This window comes from Oncorhynchus mykiss, chromosome 23 (assembly GCF_013265735.2).
Source record: "Oncorhynchus mykiss isolate Arlee chromosome 23, USDA_OmykA_1.1, whole genome shotgun sequence".
Lineage (NCBI taxonomy): Eukaryota > Metazoa > Chordata > Actinopteri > Salmoniformes > Salmonidae > Oncorhynchus > Oncorhynchus mykiss.
In genome coordinates, this window is record NC_048587.1 from 36675417 (window position 1) to 36694142 (window position 18726).

The 18726-nt window shown below is 41.9% G+C and overlaps 1 protein-coding gene across 1 annotated transcript; it reads left to right on the plus strand.

The window, feature by feature from the left end:
- Positions 1 to 6478: 6478 nt before the first annotated feature.
- LOC110502667 (phosphoglycerate mutase 1) lies at positions 6479 to 17064 on the plus strand. The gene is made up of 4 exons (XM_021580884.2): positions 6479 to 6763; positions 8237 to 8511; positions 14328 to 14508; positions 14900 to 17064. Exons 1-4 carry the CDS (start codon positions 6625 to 6627, stop codon positions 15067 to 15069), a joined length of 765 nt encoding a protein of 254 aa, XP_021436559.1. The 5' UTR covers positions 6479 to 6624; the 3' UTR covers positions 15070 to 17064.
- The last annotated feature ends 1662 nt before the right edge of the window (positions 17065 to 18726 follow it).

Here is an 18726-nt window from a genome sequence, read left to right on the forward strand (position 1 = left end):
TGGTGTGTCTCCCAGGTGGCTTGTGGCAAACTTTAAACAACACTTTTTATGGATATCTTTAAGAAATGGCTTTCTTCTTGCCACTCTTCCATAAAGGCCAGATTTGTGCAATATACTTGTTGATTGTTGTCCAATGGACAGAGTCTCCCACCTCAGCTGTAGATCTCTGCAGTTCATCCAGAGTGATCATGGGCCTCTTGGCTGCATCTCTGATCAGTCTTCTCCTTGTATGAGCTGAAAGTTTAGAGGGACGGCCAGGTCTTGGTAGATTTGCAGTGGTCTGATACTCCTTCCATTTCAATATTATCGCTTGCACAGTGCTCCTTGGGATGTTTAAAGCTTGGGAAATCTTTTTGTATCCAAATCCGGCTTTAAACTTCTTCACAACAGTATCTCGGACCTGCCTGGTGTGTTCCTTGTTCTTCATGATGCTCTCTGCGCTTTTGACGGACCTCTGAGACTATCACAGTGCAGGTGCATTTATACGGAGACTTGATTACACACAGGTGGATTGTATTTATCATCATTAGTCATTTAGGTCAACATTGGATCATTCAGAGATCCTCACTGAACTTCTGGAGAGAGTTTGCTGCACTGAAAGTAAAGGGGCTGAATAATTTTGCACGCCCAGTTTTTCAGTTTTTGATTTGTTAAAAAAGTTTGAAATATCCAATAAATGTCGTTCCACTTCATGATTGTGTCCCACTTGTTGTTGATTCTTCACAAAAAAATACAGTTTTATATCTTTATGTTTGAAGCCTGAAATGTGGCAAAAGGTCGCAAAGTTCAAGGGGGCCGAATACTTTCGCAAGGCACTGTATCAATACCTTTCACAAATATAAGTAATGATGAAGTCAATCTCTCCTCCACTTTGAGCCAGGAGAGATTGGCATGCATATTATTCATGTTCTATTCTGTGTGCATCCAAGGGCCAGCCGTGCTGCCCTGTTCTGAGCCAATTGCAATTTTCCAGTTTGTGGCACCTGATCACACAACTGAACAGTAGTCCAGTTGCGACAAAACTAGGGCCTGTAGGACTTGCCTTGTTGATAGTGCTGTTAAGAATGTAGAGCAACACTTTATTATGGACAGACCTCCCCATCCTAGCTACTGTTGTATCAATACGTTTTGACCATGACAGTTTATAATCCAGGGTTACTCCAAGCAGTTTAGTCTTCTCAACTTGCTCAATTAACACATTATTTATTACAAGATTTTGTTGATATTTAGGGTTTAGTGAATGATATGTCCCAAATACAATGCTTTTCGTTATTTTTTAATATTTAGGATTAACTGATTCCTTGCCACCTATTCTGAAACTATTTGTTAAGTGTTGCAGTCATTTCAGTCACTGTGGTAGTTGATAGACACTCTGGCTTTACTTAAAGCTTGTGGCATGTCGTTAGTAAAGTTTGAAAAAAGTAAGGGGCCTAGACAGCTGCCCTGGGGAATTCCTGATTGTTGGAGAGGATTCCATTAAAGAACCCCCTCTGTGTTATGTTAGACAGATAACTCTTTATCCACAGTATAGCAGGGGGGTGTAAAGCCATAACACATACGTTTTTACAGCAACAGACTATGATCGCTAATGTCAAAAGCCGCACTGAAGTCTAACAGCCCCCACAATCTTTTTATCATCAGTTTCTCTCAGCAAATCATCAATCATTTGTGTAAGTGATGTGGTTGTTGAATGTCCTTCTGTTGTCAATTTGTTTCCTGTAAAATAGCATTGTATCTGGTCAAACACATTTTTTTCAAAAGTTTACAAAGGGTCGGTAACAGGCTGATTGGTCGGCTATTTGAGCCAGTAAAGGGGGCTTTACTATCCTTAGGTAGGGGAATAACTTTAGCTTCCCAACAGGCCTAAGGGCACACACTTTCTAGTGGACTTAAATGGAATATGTGGCAAATAGGAATGGCAATATCGTCCACTATTATCCTCAGTAATTTTCCATCCAAGTTGTCAGACCCAGGTGGCTTGTTATTGTTGATAGGCAACAATATTTTTTCACCTCTTCCACACTTACTTTATGGAATTCAAAATTACAATGCTTGTCTTTCATAATTTGTTTAGAAATACTTAGATGTGTAGTGTAAGCATTTGTTGCTAAATTTGCTAATCTTGCCAATGAAAAAACAATGAAAGTAGTAGGCAATATCAGTTGGTTTTGTGATGAATGAGCCATCGTATTTTTTATTTATTTTTTATTTCACCTTTATTTAACCAGGTAGGCTAGTTGAGAACAAGTTCTCATTTACAACTGCGACCTGGCCAAGATAAAGCATAGCAGTGTGAACAGACAACAACACAAAGTTACACATGGAGTAAACAATAAACGAGTCAATAACACAGTAGAAAAAAAAAGAGTCTATATACATTGTGTGCAAAAGGCATGAGGAGGTAGGCGAATAATTACAATTTAGCAGATTAACACTGGAGTGATAAATTATCAAATGGTCATGTGCAGGTAGAGATACTGGTGTGCAAAAGAGCAGAAAAGTAAATCAACAAAAACAGTATGGGGATGAGGTAGGTAAATTGGGTGGGCTATTTACCGATGGACTATGTACAGCTGCAGCGATCGGTTAGCTGCTCAGATAGCAGATGTTTAAAGTTGGTGAGGGAGATAAAAGTCTCCAACTTCAGCGATTTTTGCAATTTGTTCCAGTCACAGGCAGCAGAGAACTGGAAGGAAAGGGGGCCAAATGAGGTGTTGGCTTTAGGGATGGTCAGTGAGATACACCTGCTGGAGTGTGTGCTACAGGTGGGTGTTGCCATCGTGACCAGTGAACTGAGATAAGGCGGAGCTTTACCTAGCATGGACTTGTAGATGACCTGGAGCCAGTGGGTCTGGCGACGAATATGTAGCGAGGACTAGCCGACTAGAGCATACAGGTCGCAGTGGTGGGTGGTATAAGGTGCTTTAGTAACAAATGGCACTGTGATAAACTGCATCCAGTTTGCTGAGTAGAGTATTGGAAGCTATTTTGTAGATGACATCGCCTAAGTCGAGGATCGGTAGGATAGTCAGTCTTACTAGGGTAAGTTTGGCGGCGTGAGTGAAGGAGGCATTGTTGCGGAATAGAAAGCCGACTCTAGATTTGATTTTAGATTGGAGATGTCATTCAATGAATGATGGAGTGGAGTTTGCCTTTTTGCCCAAAAGTTAATTTAAGGTGCTCAAAAGCTTTTTACTGTCATTCTTTTTGTCAATTGTCTTTGTTTCATAGTGTATTTTCTTCTTCTTTTTATTCAGTTTAGTCACATGATTTCTCAATTTGCAGTACATTTGCCAATCGGTTGTACAGCCAGACCTGTTTGCCATTTATTTTTCCTCACCCTCTTAACCATACCATTTTTAAATTCCTCATCAATCCATAAGGATTTAACAGTTTTACAGTCATTTTCTTAATGGGTGCATGCTTATTAGTAATTGGGATAAACAATTTCATAAATGTGTCAAGTGCAGTGTCCGGTTGCTCCTCATTACAGACCACGGACCAACAAATATTCTTTACATCATCAACATAGGAATCGCTGCGAAACTTATTGTATGACCTCATATACACTATATTATGCCCAGCCTATAGAACATGGTTTTCCTAGATATGGCTACTATATTGTGATCACTACATCCAATGGATTTGGATACTGCTTTCAAACACATTTCTGCAGCATTAATAAAGATGTGATCAATACATGTTGATGATTTCATTCCTGTGCTGTTTGTAACTACCCTGGTAGGTTGATTGATAACCTGAACCAGTTTGCAGGCAGTAGTTACAGCTTGAAGCTTTATCTTGAGTGGGAAGCCTGATGAAAATCAGTCAATATTTAAATTGCCCAGAAAATATACATCTCTATTGATATCACATACATTATCAAGCATTTCACACATATTATCCTGATACTGACAGTTAGCACTTGGTGGTCTATAGCAGCTTCCCACCAGAATGGGCTTTGGGTGAGACAGATGAACCTGAAGCCATATTACTTCAACAGTATTTAACATGAGATCCTCTCTAAGCTTCACAGGAATGTGGTTCTGAATATAAACAGCCATACCTCCACCTGGCATTTCCGTATTTTATTATAACCATGTATTGCTACCACTGTATCATCAAACGTATTATCTAAGTAGGTTTCAGAGATTGTCAGAATATGAATGTTACTAGCAAATTATTGATTTCATGAACCTTGTTTCTTAAGCTACATATGTTAACATGGCAATTTTTAACACTTTTCTGGGATGCTTGAATGTTTTTCTTGCTTTACTGGGAAGCTTCGCAGAGGTAGACATGCTCAGGTTATTTATGTTAGTGCAGGATGAACTACACACAGTGGACTTCTTGCTAGGGCACAACACCTCAGTGCTAACAGTATAACTCTGGTTCATAGGCATATGATTACTGCATGCAATAGCTGTAGGATCAGCAGATGCATTGACCCAGTTAATGGGAATGGATCTGCTCTGGCTCTTCCTCTGATCTCGAGTTCATTGGCAGGCAGATGTAATTGGGAGGTTTAGGAAGAATCTACAGGGGTTAGTGATCCCTACCCAATCATGTGTTCTGTAGGAATGAGGGTGGAAGATACAGCAGATTGCGTCATCTATGGATCTGTTGGGACGGTATGCAAATTGGAGTGGGTCTAGGGTGTCTGGGATGGTGGAGTTGATGTGTGCCATTACCAAACTTTCAAAGCACTTCATGATTACATGATTACAGATCAAATCAAATGTTATTGGTCGCATACACATATTTAGCAGATGGTATTGCGGGTGTAGCGAAATGCTTGTGTTCTTAGCTTCTGTGCGGTAGTGTCTAACAATTCACAACAATACACACAAATCTAAAAGGAAAAAAATTGAATTAAGAAATATATAAATATTAGATTGAGCAATGTTAGAATGTTAGAGTGACTAAAATACAGTAGAATAGAATACAGTATATACATATGAGATGAGTAAAGTAGTATGTATGTGAGTGCTACAGTGTGGTAGTAGTTGTGGCATGAAGCCTTAGAGTTCTTGGGAACAGGAATAAAAGTAGTCATTTTAAGACATGGGGATTATAGGCTGGGACAAGGAGAGGATGAAAATTACATTGAATATGCCTGACAGTTGACCTGTGCATGCTCTGAGAATCTGTCCTGGAATATATTCAGGTCCTGCGGCCTTACGAATGTTGACTTCATGTCGGCCTTGGAGAGCGCGATCTCCCAGTCCTCTGGGTGGGTGGGGGCCCTCACGCACGTCGTTATTGCCGAAGCATACATAAAATGCATTGAGTTCATCTGGAAGAAATCGTTGGGCAGATCATGGCTGGGTATTCCTTTATAATCCGTAATGGACTATAGCCCGTGCCACAAGCGGCGGGCGTCAGAGCCCACCTTATTCCTATATTGTCCTTTGGCTCATTTGATGACTCTGCAGAGGTCGTAACAGGACATCTTGTGCTTTTTCCTTTCCTCAGCCGTAGCCTCAGGGTTGTCTGCGATAGCCCTGCATGTGGTAGCACTGTCCTTTATTTTAGCACCAACCTCTGTGTTAATCCAGGGCTTTTGATTGGGAAAGCAGTTAACCTTCACTGTGGGGACAACGTCGCAGATGCATTTCCTTATGAAGCCGATGATGGAGGATGTTAGCTCGTCGATGTTATAGGCGGAGTCTCTGAACACTTTTCAATCAGTGTTAGCAAAGCAGATCTGTTGCATAATCTCTGATTCTGATTACCATTTCTCAATGGAGTTAGAAACCCAGTGCATTCAAAAAGTATTTAGACCCCTTGACCTTTTTCACATTTTCTTACGTTACAGCCTTATTTTAAAATGGATTACATTGTTTTTTCCCCTCATCAATCTACACACAATATCCCATAATAACAAAGCAAAAACTGAGTTTTTGAATTTTAGCATACAAGATCCCCAAAATTTTACTTTTATTTTAATTTGTTTATTTCAACTGACTGTTTTCCTTGTATGATCTCAGTAAAGTCTTTGAAATTGTTGCATGTTGCGTTTATAATTTTGTTCAGTGTAAAACGGAATTATAAATGAAAAAAATGTATCAGCCTATTTGACATCAAAGATGGTTGAGAATGCAGTGATGATTTTTTAAACTGTCGCGATGACTCTGAATTATTCTGAATTATCCGTATTCTGAATGATCCACCCAATTGATCAAAGGAATGTGACAAATCAGGCGAGATTGGGGTGCTGGTAGTTAAGTATTCTTTCATAACATTTACAATCCTTCATCATTTTCAGTCCAAATTCAGTGGTTGTTTCTGATGCCACTGAAATGTGGTAGTAGACACATTGTAGGTATCAAACTACAAAACAGCTATAAAATAACTGTTCCCTATGAAGGTCATGGGACCTTGTGCCCGCCTACCTTTATTTCATTGGTCGAGAAATATTCAGGAAGTAGGTCTACTGCAGCGGGATCCCATTGGATTGGTGTGAAACACAGGGTGAGAAAACATCCAATCGCATCACTCATATCCTCTAGCGTCAAACGTAGCTAGCTGTGTCCTGCCTTTTCTATTGCTTCTTTTCAACTTGAACAGCGGCGTTTCCTCCTTATATACGGAGCTTGTTCAAATTAAGAGACTTCTATCACTATGGCCGCCTACAAGCTGGTGTTGATCCGCCACGGCGAGAGCAACTGGAACCAGGAGAACCGATTTTGTGGCTGGTTCGACGCCGATCTGAGCGAGACTGGAGAACAGGAGGCGAGGAGAGGAGGACAGGCCCTGAAAGGTGGATTCTAGTTCTATTTTATTTGATCAGCTAGTTACTTACATTGTAGGATACTATACCAGACACAACACATCAAATGTGTCCTCACTAATGCAATTGACTGATTGTACATTTCCATTCTCTGTTTATCGAAAGTCCTGTGGCAGCAGCGACTACAGCAATTTCAAAGGCTGAGTGCCTGAACGTTTGACATTTTTTGCCGCTTGAAGAGATCTCAACTATTATTGATGATTTACAATCAAACATGTAGATGTGAAACTACTTTTTACCAATACCAGCAACGTTACGTGACAACTCCATCGATTTGACATAGGATGGAGGTGTGTTTTGGTGGTCTCCCGGTTGTCAATCACGCCCTCATTTCAACTTTGACCATGCCCGGTTCTAATAAGGAGTCCATTAAGTGCACCCGGCTATGGCCTACTACGTGAATGGTCAAAAGCGGTGAGGAAGGAGCGTCTGTCTCAAATCGAACAGCAATCTTCGGCTCTCGTTCATGTTGTCAACAAGGCAGCATGATTCACTGGGAAGGCAGATAAGCTTTTGTATCAAATGCAATCACTTTTGCATGTGTAAACACAGAATCCTACTCATTACTCAACGTGCTGGTGGCCTAAACAGGGTCACCTGGCTCACGCCCGGGACGCAGCCGGTTCCAAATCGAATGCAATCACCGCTAACCCGGTTCGCTCGGGATATTAATAGAATGCCCTCTGGTGGCCTATTAGTTCAGCCCCCTTTCACTGTGGACAAATGAGCAACGGAGATCCCGACTCCACCGCTTTTGAGGGCAGAGCTTTTCCGAAGGATGTGAACCTGCAGTTCTAGACGTGCTGCTTCGTACAAGTAATACAATCAAGCCTTATGGTATTGGTTAGGGAAATATGTGGTGTTTCTGACTAAAGTCATATTTGGCCCAAAACGAAGAACTAGTAACCCATGCTATGTCAGCTGATGAATTTAACCCGTGACGTTTTTTTAAATGTGTTTTTTTATTTCACCTATATTTAACGAGGTAAGCTAGTTGAGAACAAGTTCTCATTTACAACTGCGACCTGGCCAAGATAAAGCGAAGCAGTGCGACACAAACAACAACAGTTACACATGGAATAAACAAGTGTACGGTCAATAACACAATATAAAGTATATATACAGTGTGCAAATGGCATGAGGAAGTAAGGCAATAAATAGGCCATAGAAGCAAAGTAATTACAATTTAGCAAATGAACACTGGAGTGATGGATGATGACATTGCTTGCTTGAATTATGTAAAAATAGTCTACAGCAGTGTCCAGGTGTTGTACTCTCCATCATATCCACTCCTGGTCCTGTAGACCTAGCATAAGCTTTTGTCCCAACCCAGAACTTGACCATTGGTTGATTTCCTAGTCTTACTCTGTTGATCCATCTGTCCATCCACCCACCTACAAATCATCATGAATCAAACGCGATCACAACCTTTCTCTTCCTCAGATGCTGGCTATGAGTTTGACGTATGCTACACCTCAGTTCTGAAGAGGGCCATCCGCACTCTTTGGCTGTGTCTGGACAGCATTGACCAGATGTGGCTTCCTGTCCACCGGACCTGGCGCCTCAACGAACGCCACTACGGTGGCCTGACGGGGTTAAACAAGTCAGAGACTGCTGCCAAGCATGGAGAGGCTCAGGTGAAGATCTGGAGGCGGAGCTTCGATATCCCTCCTCCCTCCATGGACCCAGACCATGACTTCTACACTATCATCAGCAAGGTGAGGGACACACAGACACGCATTCACATACACTCACTATTATGGATAAGAATTTGCCTGATATATAACATCAGACAACAGAATATAAATATTTCTTTAAGCCAGCTCACTCACATTGGGAAGAGCCTATAGTGGAAGTCTTGACAGAGAAATGTTGTTGACGATTGGGTTTCTCCCTGTGCTAGTATGTTTCTGAGGGCTACAGTAAAGGGCTACAGTAAAGCACGTCTCAAAGTATCACCATGTGTTTTGCCCAGTGTTTTGCCCAGTTCATTGATGCACCGACCCCTTAACAGGAGAGATGATCAGAGTATGGGCTGTCTGATTACGTAGATGCCAAGGCATCCGTCATGGCAACCCAGTGTTCTGTGAGACTGGTAGTACCAGAAACTTATGGATTGTGTGTTCTGCTGAGGGGAGCGCTTTATTTGCTTTTTGGCAAACTCATGTACTTTTACTGGCGCCGACAGAGATGGCCGCCTCGCTTCGCGTTCTTAGGAAACTGCAGTATTTAAAAAAAATAATTTAATGTGTTATTTCTTACACTGTTACCCCGGGAAATCTTAAGTCTTATTACATACAGCCGGGAGGAACTATTGGATATAAGAGCAACGTCAACTTACCAACATTACGACCAGGAATATGACTTTCCCGAAGCGGATCCTCTGTTTGGTCCACCATGCAGGCCAATGGATTGGATCCCAGCATACGACCAAAAACAACAGCGCCACAAGAGGGAGCAGGCGGAGCGGTCTTCTGGCCAGGCTCCGTAAATGGGCACATCGCCCACCGGTACCGAGTATACTACTTGCCAATGTCCAGTCTCTTGACAACAAGGTAGATGAAATCTGAGCAAGGGTTGCCTTCCAGAGAGACATCATAGATTGTAACATTCTTTGTTTCACGGAAATATGTCTCACTCGCAATTCAGTACAGCCACCTGGTTTCTTCACGCATCGCGCCGACAGAAACAAACATCTCTCTGGTAAGAAGAAGGGCGGGGGTGTATGCCTTATGATTACCGCCCCCAAGCCTCGACGGCCCTGAAAGAACTTCATTGGACTCTATGTAAACTGGAAACCACATATCCTGAGGCTGCATTTATTTTAGCTGGGGATTTTAACAAGGTAAATATGAAAACAAGGCTCCCTTAATTTTATCAGCATATAGAATGCGTGACTCGGGGCGGCAAAATCCTGGATCATTGTTACTCTAACTACCGCGATGCACACAAAGCCTTCCCTCGCCCTCCTTTCGGCAAATCTGACCACGACTCCATTTTGTTGCTCCCAGCCTATAGACAGAAACTAAAACCGGAAACGCCCGTGCTCAGGTCTGTTCAATGCTGGTCCGTCCAATCTGATTCCACGCTTCAAGATTGCTTCGATTACGTGGACTGGGATATTTTCCTGGATAGCGTCAAACAACAACATTGATGTATACGCTGATTCGGTGAGCAAGTTAATTAGCAAGTGCATCGGCCATGTACCCACGGTGAATATTAAAACCTTCCCCAACCAGAAACCGTGGATTGATGGCAGCATTCGTGCAAAACTGAAAGCGCAAACCACTGCTTTTAATCAGGGCAAGGCGAACGGAAACATAACCGAACACAAACAGTGTAGCTATTCCCTCCAAAGCAATCAAACAAGCTAAACGTCAGTATAGAGACAAAGAGTTGCAATTCAATGGTTCAGACACGAGGTATGTGGCAGGGTCTAAAGTCAATCGAGGACTACAAAAAGAAAACCAGCCTTGTCGGGGACCCCAATGTCTGGGAGCAAGACAAACTAAACAACTTCTTTGCTCACTTTGAGGACAATACAGTGCCACCGACACGGCCTGCTACCAAAACCTGCGGGCTCTCCTTCACCGCAGCCAACGTGAGTAAAACATTTAAATGTTTTAACCCTTGCAAGGTTGCCGGCCCAGACTGCATCCCCAGCCGCGCCCTCAGAGCATGCGCAGACCAGCTGGCTGGTGTGTTTACGGACATATTCAATCAATCCCTATCCCAGGCTGCTGTTCCCACATGCTTCAAGAGGGCCACCATTGTTCCTGTTCCCAAGAAAGCTAAGGTAACTGAGCTAAACGTCTATCGCCCCGTAGCACTCACTTCCGTCATCATGAAGTGCTTTGAGACTAGTCAAGGATCATATCACCTCCACCCTACCTGACACCCTAGACCCACTCCAATTTGCTTACCGCCCCACTAGGTCCATAGACAACGCAATTGCAATCACACTGCCCTAACCCATCTGGACAAGAGGAATACCTATATGAGAATGCTGTTCATCGACTACAGCTCGACATGTAACACCATAGTGCCCTCCAAACTCGTCATTAAGCTGGAGACCCTGGGTCTCGACCCCCGCCCTGTGCAACTGGGTCCTGGACTTTGTGAAGGGACGCCCCCAGGTGGTGAGGGTAGGAAACAACATCTCCACCCCGCTGATCCTCAACACTCCTCAACACTGGGGCCCCACAAGGGTGCGTCCTTTCCTGTACTCCCTGTTCACCCATGACTGCGTGGCCATGCACGCCTCCAACTCAATCATCAAGTTTGCAGACGACACTACAGTGGTAGGCTTGATTACCAACAACGACGAGACGGCCTACAGGGAGGAGGTGAGGGCCCTCGGAGTGTGGTGTCAGGAAAGTATATGTATATACTGAACTCTATACTATCTACTGCATCTTGCCTATGCCGTTTGTCCATCGCTCATCCATAAATGTATATGTACATACTCTTATTCATTCCTTTGTTGTGAAATTGTTAGATATTACTGCATGGTCGGAACTAGAAGCACAAGCATTTCGCTACACTCACATTAACATTTGCTAACCATGTGTATGTGACCAATAAATTGGATTTGAAGAGTGGCTTCCGTCTGGTCACTCTGCTATAAATGCCTGATTTAGTGGAGTGTTGCAGAGATGTTTGTCGTTCTGAAAGATTCTCCCATCTCCACAGTGGAGCTCTGTCAGAATGACCCTCGGGTTCTTTGTCACCTCTGACCAAGGCCCTTCTCCCCCGATTGTTCAGTTTGTCAGGGCGGTTAGCGCTAGGAAGAGTCTTTGTGGTTCCAAACTTCTTACATTTAAGAATATTTGAGGACTCTGTTCTTGGGGATCTTCAATGCCGCAGACATTTTTTGGCACTTTTCACAAGATCTGTGCCTCGACACAATCCTTTTCTCGGGGCTCTACAGACAATTCCTTCGACCTCATGACTTGGCTTGGTTTTTGTACTGACATCCACTGTCAACTGTGGGACCTCATAAACTGGATTGTGCCTTTCCAAATCATGTCCAATCAATTGAATTTACCACAGGTGGACTCCAAGTTGTAGAAAGATCTCAAGGATGATCATTTGAAACGGGATGCACCTGAGCGCAATTTCGAGTCTCATAGCAAAAGGTCTGAATACTTATGTAAATTAGGTATTTCTGTTTCATTTTTTTTGACATTTCTAAACGCCTCTTCATGTTATTGTGTGTAGATTGAGGAAATAATGTATTGTATCCATTGTAGAATATGGCTGTAATGTAACAAGGTGGAAAAAGTCAAGGGTACTGAATACTTTCTAAGTGCACTGTACGTACATGCATATTTTAAAGGCCCAATGCACCTGCTTTTATCTTAAAATCAAATCACTTCTGGGTAACAATTAAGTACCTTACTATGATTGTATTCATCAATGGTTAACAATAAATAATTGCTTCTTAGCAGGAGCAATTATTCAAGCAAGAATTTTGGTCTGAGTGGGGAGGGGAAAACTAGCTGTTATTGTCAGAGGTTTGGAACTCTTTCTTATTGGTCTTAATTAATTTACCACATGGTGATGTCACCAGACAGGCCAAAACTCCATCCCACCAAACCGATCTTACGCTAAAAGGGCATTATCACCATATTCACAGTATTATTCCAATCTCATAGTGTGGAAATATGCACTCAGTGGCCAGTTTATTAGGTATCTTTGCCTTCAGAACAGCCTGAATTCTTTGGGGCATGGACAAGTTACTCAAGTGGTGTCAATGAAAACATTCCCCACACCCCCGCCACCAGCCTGTACCGTTGACACCAGGCAGGATGAGGCCATGGACTCATGCTTCTTACGCCAAATCCTGACTGCCATCAGCATGACGCAACAAGAACCGGGATTTGTCAGACCAGGCAGCATTTTTCCACTCCTCAATTGTCCACTGGAGCCGCTTCTTGTTTTTAGCTGATCGGAGTGGAACTCGGTGTGGTTGTCTGCTGCAATAGCCCATCTGTGACAAGGATGATGAATTAGGCGGTCCAAGATGCCGTTTTGAACACCACTGTTGTACAGCACCATTATTTGCTTGTTTGTGGCCTCTTGTTAGCTTGCACAATTCTTGCCATTCTCCTTCGACCTCTCAACAGCTCGTTGATTTCACCAACAGGACTGCTGCGACTTTTTTTTTGATTGTCGCACCATTCTCGGTATCCCTAGACACTTGTGTGTGGAAAAACCCAGGAGGCCGGCCTTTTCTGAGATACTGGAACCGGCACGACTGGCACCGACAATGATACCATGCTCAAGGTCATTCGTTTTGCCCATTCTAACATTAAATTGAACAGTAACTGACTGCTTCAATGCCTTCATATAGCAAGTGATGGCCACGTGACTTACTGTCTATAGGAGCAAACCAATTTTGTGAATAAAAAATTATGTTTGACTGCGCTGGGCCTTTAACAAAAAGGTGTGTGTATATGTATCAAGGTCTTTTGGTGTTTCAACTCTGAGTTAATCTATTGCAGAGGAGTGTGATATAGTTCAGCTGAGATCAGAATCAATTGGTGACAGCGTCATTTGCACTGTCGGGTCGTGTTTAAAAATCACCAAGTAGGACTAGCAGAGGCATGGGCCTACTGGTCTTTATATGCTAAACGTATGGAAATATGCAATGAATTTGTCTGACTTGTTCAATGTAGAACCAAAAGCACTGGACAGTTGGTGTCTTCCTTCCCCCAAATTGTTTAATTCTTTATTTTTATTGTACCCTTAATTTACCAGGTAAGTAGTAGGAGAACACATTCTCATTTACAGCAATGACCTGGGGAATAGTTACAGGGAAGAGGAGGGGGGGACGAATGAGCCAATTGGAAACGGGGATGATACCTCTAGCCACCTAGCAATTGTATAACTAGCCATTTCAGGCTGTCAATCAACTTGAGTTAGTAGCTAGCTTGTCTATCTTAGCTGGCATGCCTGCTGGCAAGGTTGTCCAGCTCAGTTGGTAGAGATGGCACTCGCAACGCAAAGGTTGTGGGTTTGATTTCCCACATGGGACCAGTATGAAACTGTATGCACTCACTACTGTAAGTCACTCTGGATAAGAGCATCTGCAAAATTACTGAAATGTAAAGTGTTGGTAGACTTTAGAAAAGCAAGAAATTACTAAATGTACTGAATAAAACTCTCATTCCTTTCAATCTCTTAACCAGATTTGAACAGAAGCATATTTAGTAAAAAATAAATAAAACCCCATTCAGTAGAATACAGACAGCTCAAGAGATGCATAATGGTTATGACTCCAACTTCCAGCCATCAAGTTATTTGTACCCCTGAGATTTGGGGTGCAATTCTGATGTCTTACTAATTGGTCTTTTGACCCATCAGTTATTTTGCCAATAATTGAGCAAAATATCAGAATTGGGTGAAAAAGGGCTTTATAAATGCAATTGATTGACTGAAAGCAATATGGTGGTATGAGGGTTTAGGCCCAGGTTGCTGTTAGGCCTTTGTCTGTTTGTTGACATACTAAATATCTCCATCTTTTATTTAGGATCGTCGTTATGGAGACCTGTCGGAAGAGCAGCTTCCATCCTGTGAGAGCCTGAAGGACACCATCGCCCGGGCACTGCCCTACTGGAACGACGAGATTGTGCCCCAGATCAAACAGGGCAAGAGGATTCTCATCGCTGCCCATGGCAATAGCCTCAGGGGCATTGTCAAGCATCTCGAGGGTAAGTAGTAAGAACTGCCTAGAACTGTGATCTCTGGAGAGCCACAGGATGTGCAGGCTTTTGTTACAGCCTTTCACTGATACACCTGTTTTGAAATCATCAACTGTTCATGAACAGAATTAGTCGGATCAGGTGTGCTTATGCTGGGCTGAAACGAAAGCCTGCACACAGTTTCTCCCCAGGACTGGAATTTATTCTGCTTGGTTTCTAGGAAGTACTGGTCTGTGGTAGTATCGTTTTACTTCCTACACATTCTAATCTGCACATATGAAATGTGAGTGTCCATCTGTGTGCTCCTTATTTTTTTTTGTTTACACTTTCTTTGTTGTGATTGTTTAATTTATGTTGTTGTCACTGATTAACCATAAACCCTATGTGCTGCCCCCTGCAGGTATGTCTGAGGAAGCCATCATGGAGCTGAACCTGCCCACAGGCATCCCCATCCTGTATGAGCTGGACAAGAACCTGAAGCCTGTCAAGCCCATGCAGTTCCTGGGGGATGAGGAAACTGTCAGGAAGGCTATGGAGGCCGTGGCAGCCCAGGGCAAAGCCAAAAAATAGAGGGAGCACTTTGTGCATCGTGGAGTAGGAAGTTGTGCTTATTTACAGATCTAGGATCAGATTTTATATTAGCCTCCCATCAATTCCTAACCTTCTGGAGGAAGCATGTAAAACTGACCTTAGATCAGTGTTTCTGGGAAGCTTCATTCTACTCCATGTGGCACAGAGTAGGGGTAAAGGGATATGGGTTGGAGGTTAGTAATACTACAGATCTCAAAGGAGCTCACACACACTGTACTTGCAGTCCAAGAAACATAGCTACTAAGAATGTGTTGGTATTCAACCCTACTGTGCATAGAAAGTCTAACAAATGTGGATTATAAAGTAACCAATACATTAGTATAGATTAATATTGACCAAGCCACTTCTATGGGGACAACTGACTACACTATCAAATCAGTCATCATTCCACTGGCTTATTGTGTCTGTTTCCCTGTTTAACAATGGATCATTGAGATTACGAATGTGATGAAGCCTAATTTATTTGAAAATATTTAGTCCTGCGTTACCATACTTCCTAGTCTCGCTAAAAAAGAGTATATATTTAGATGTTATAGAAGAATATTTGCACTTTAAAAGTAAATAGTTATTTACACTAAACACGTAAGGTTGTACTGGTTCTTTTATTTTCCAATGTGCTCTGTCTCTGGTCGTACAATTCTCTGTAGAACCACTGTATCAGTAGTTGGAAGACTGTTTCCATCTCCTTCGAGAGCCATGGCAGAGACTAAATACCTTTTTCTCCTCTGCCCCCCTAGCCTTGGATGCTACTTCTGTGTCGTTTACATGTCTAGTACTACTGTGTGTGACATGTCTTTCCATCCCATTTCCTGGTGACTATTGTGGCACATGGCTACTGTTTTGTCAGTGGGATCAAATGTTTGGTACCTGCAATGTCAGTCTGTTTATGCTTCATCAGTGGCATTCAGGGCTAAACATTCATATTTCACAGCACAAAATAGATTGCACAAGACAGACCAACTCTCCTCTTCTATGTCCAAGCGAGCTGATTCTAAACATTTACATTTTTATCTGCAACTTTGAGCATTCCACAACCTATGAATAGGCATAGGCATGCATTTTACTATAAGTTTACTTTTGCTACCCTGTATTCTGCTGAACCCCTCTAAATGGGGAAACTGCAGTGTAGGTACCTGCTCCTATAGGATATGCCGCTTATATCCTTCCCCACCCATTCCCAAGGCTTTCTCTTTTGAAATTGTTGGCAATCTTATGACTGAAAATAAGATCATTTGGAATAATGTAATAATTGCAATGTACTTTTTAGATGTACAGCACTGAAACCTGTGCTGAACCAATAAATGTGTGTGGGAAGAAACATGATTTGGTCAGTTTAACCTTTTTTTAAATTGTATTTTTATTTAATTTTTTATAAATGTTATTTTAATCGAATTATTGTTTTAGTATGAATTTCACTGCAGGGGTTTATTCATTACTCTGATTCTGTTGCAAAACATTTTGCAACAAAAACAAGTTTCTATTGGACAAATTTAGGTGGGTCCCTGCTCGTTTTCGCTCTGTTTGGTTCTTAAACACAACAGTTTCTGTTGCAAGAGTTAATGAATACATCCCACAGTCGTGTTCAGCAGGACCATGTTTCTTTTGTAACGTTCAGACAACGATGTTATGTAGAAGAAAACCGCCTCCGATATGCAGAACAAGGAGTCATGTATAGGCTCTATTTGACAACGTTTGGCTACTGAACATGCAGTTAAGTGATAATGCCAGAGAAGCCGGTGTTTGGAGGATATATTTGGCACGGGTGTTGTCGAGGGCAGGCAAACCATGAATTATCACTTTTTTATACTGGTTACTGACATATTCAAATAATGATTTTTACATATTTTCATAATTTATTCAGACTACACAAACAAATAGTGGTGTAAAAATACTTAAGTACTATTTTTAAGTCGTTTTGGGGGGTATTTTTCTGTTTTTTTTTAACTGCACTGCTGGTTAGGGGCTCATAAGTAAGCATTTCACTACACCTGTTATTTTTATCTGTACTCTATTTATATTTTTGACTACTTTTACTTTGCTACATTCCTTAAAATATTGTACTTTTTACTCTACATTTTTCTTGACACCCAAAAGTACTCATTACATTTTGAATGCTTAGCAGAATAGGACAATAGTCAAATTCACGCACTTATCAACCGAACATCCCTACTGCCGCTGACCTGGTGGACTCACTAAACACACATGCTTTGTTTGTAAACTGTGTCTGAGTGTTAGTGTGCACCTGGCTTTCTGTAAATTAAAAAAAAAAAAAATTGTGCCATCTGGGTTGCTTTAATTTAAGGAATTTGAAATGATTTATAATTTTATTTAAACCAAATACTTTTAGACTTTTACTCAAGCAGAATTTTACTGGGTGACATTTGTCATTTTCTATTAAGATCTCTTTACTTTTACTCAAGTATGACATTGGGTACTTTTTCCACCACTACAGAAATATAAACGCAACGTGCTGGTGCCATGTTTCATGAGCTGAATTAAAAAATCCCAGACATTTTCAATACACCCAAAATGCTTATTTCTCTCATTTTGTGCACAAATTTGTATACATCCCTGTTTTGTGAGCATTTTACCCTTTGTCAAAATAATCCATCCATGTGATGGGTGTGGCATATCAAGAAGCTGATTAAACAGCATTATTACACAGGTGCATCCTGTACTGGGGACAGTAAAAGGCCACTCTAAAATGTGCAGGTTTTTCATGCTACATATTTCTTACATTTTGAGGGAGCTTACAATTGGCATGCTGAATGCAGTTATGTCCACCAGAGCTGTTTCCAGATAATTACATGTTCATTTCTCTACCATAAGCCGTCTCCAATGTCATTTTAGAGAATTTGCCTGTATGTCCAATCGGCATCACAACCACAGACCACGTGTAACCACGCCAGCCCAGGACCGAGAACAGTGATCTCTGGAGAGCCACAGGGTGTGCAGGGTTTTGTTACAGCCTTTCACTAATACACCTGTTTTGAAATCATCAACTGTTCATGAACAGAATTAGTCAGATCATGTGTGCTAGTGGTGGGCTGAAACAAAAGCCTGCACAGTTTCCGGCTTCTTCACCTGTGGGATCATCAGAGAGGGAGGGTGGGGTACTGAACAGTATTTGTGTCTGTAATACAGCCCCTTTGTCAGGGAAAAACGCATTCTGATTGGCTGGGCCTGGCTCCCAGTCATGTGAAATCCATAGAATAGGGCCTACGGTATTTATTTCAATTGACTGATTTCCTCATATGAACTGTAACACAGCAAAATATTTTAAATTGTTGAGGTTTATATTTTTGTTCAGTATATTGCATCCTCCCACAAGGTATAATCCCGACAGAAATCTAGGGATGCTACCCAAGAAATTGTTGCGTTTATATTTTTGTTCAGTATATTGCATCCTTCCACAAGGTATAATCCGCAGAAATCTAGGGATGCTACCCAAGAAATTGTTGCGTTTATATTTTTGTTCAGTATATTGCATCCTTCCACAAGGTATAATCCCGACAGACATCTAGGGTTTCTACCCAAGAGACACGACCCAGTCAAATCTTCTTGCTCTGTATCTATGGACAAGACCCAGTTGTTCGTTCTAAAATGGAACATTTAGAATCTAAATGTTCCATTGCC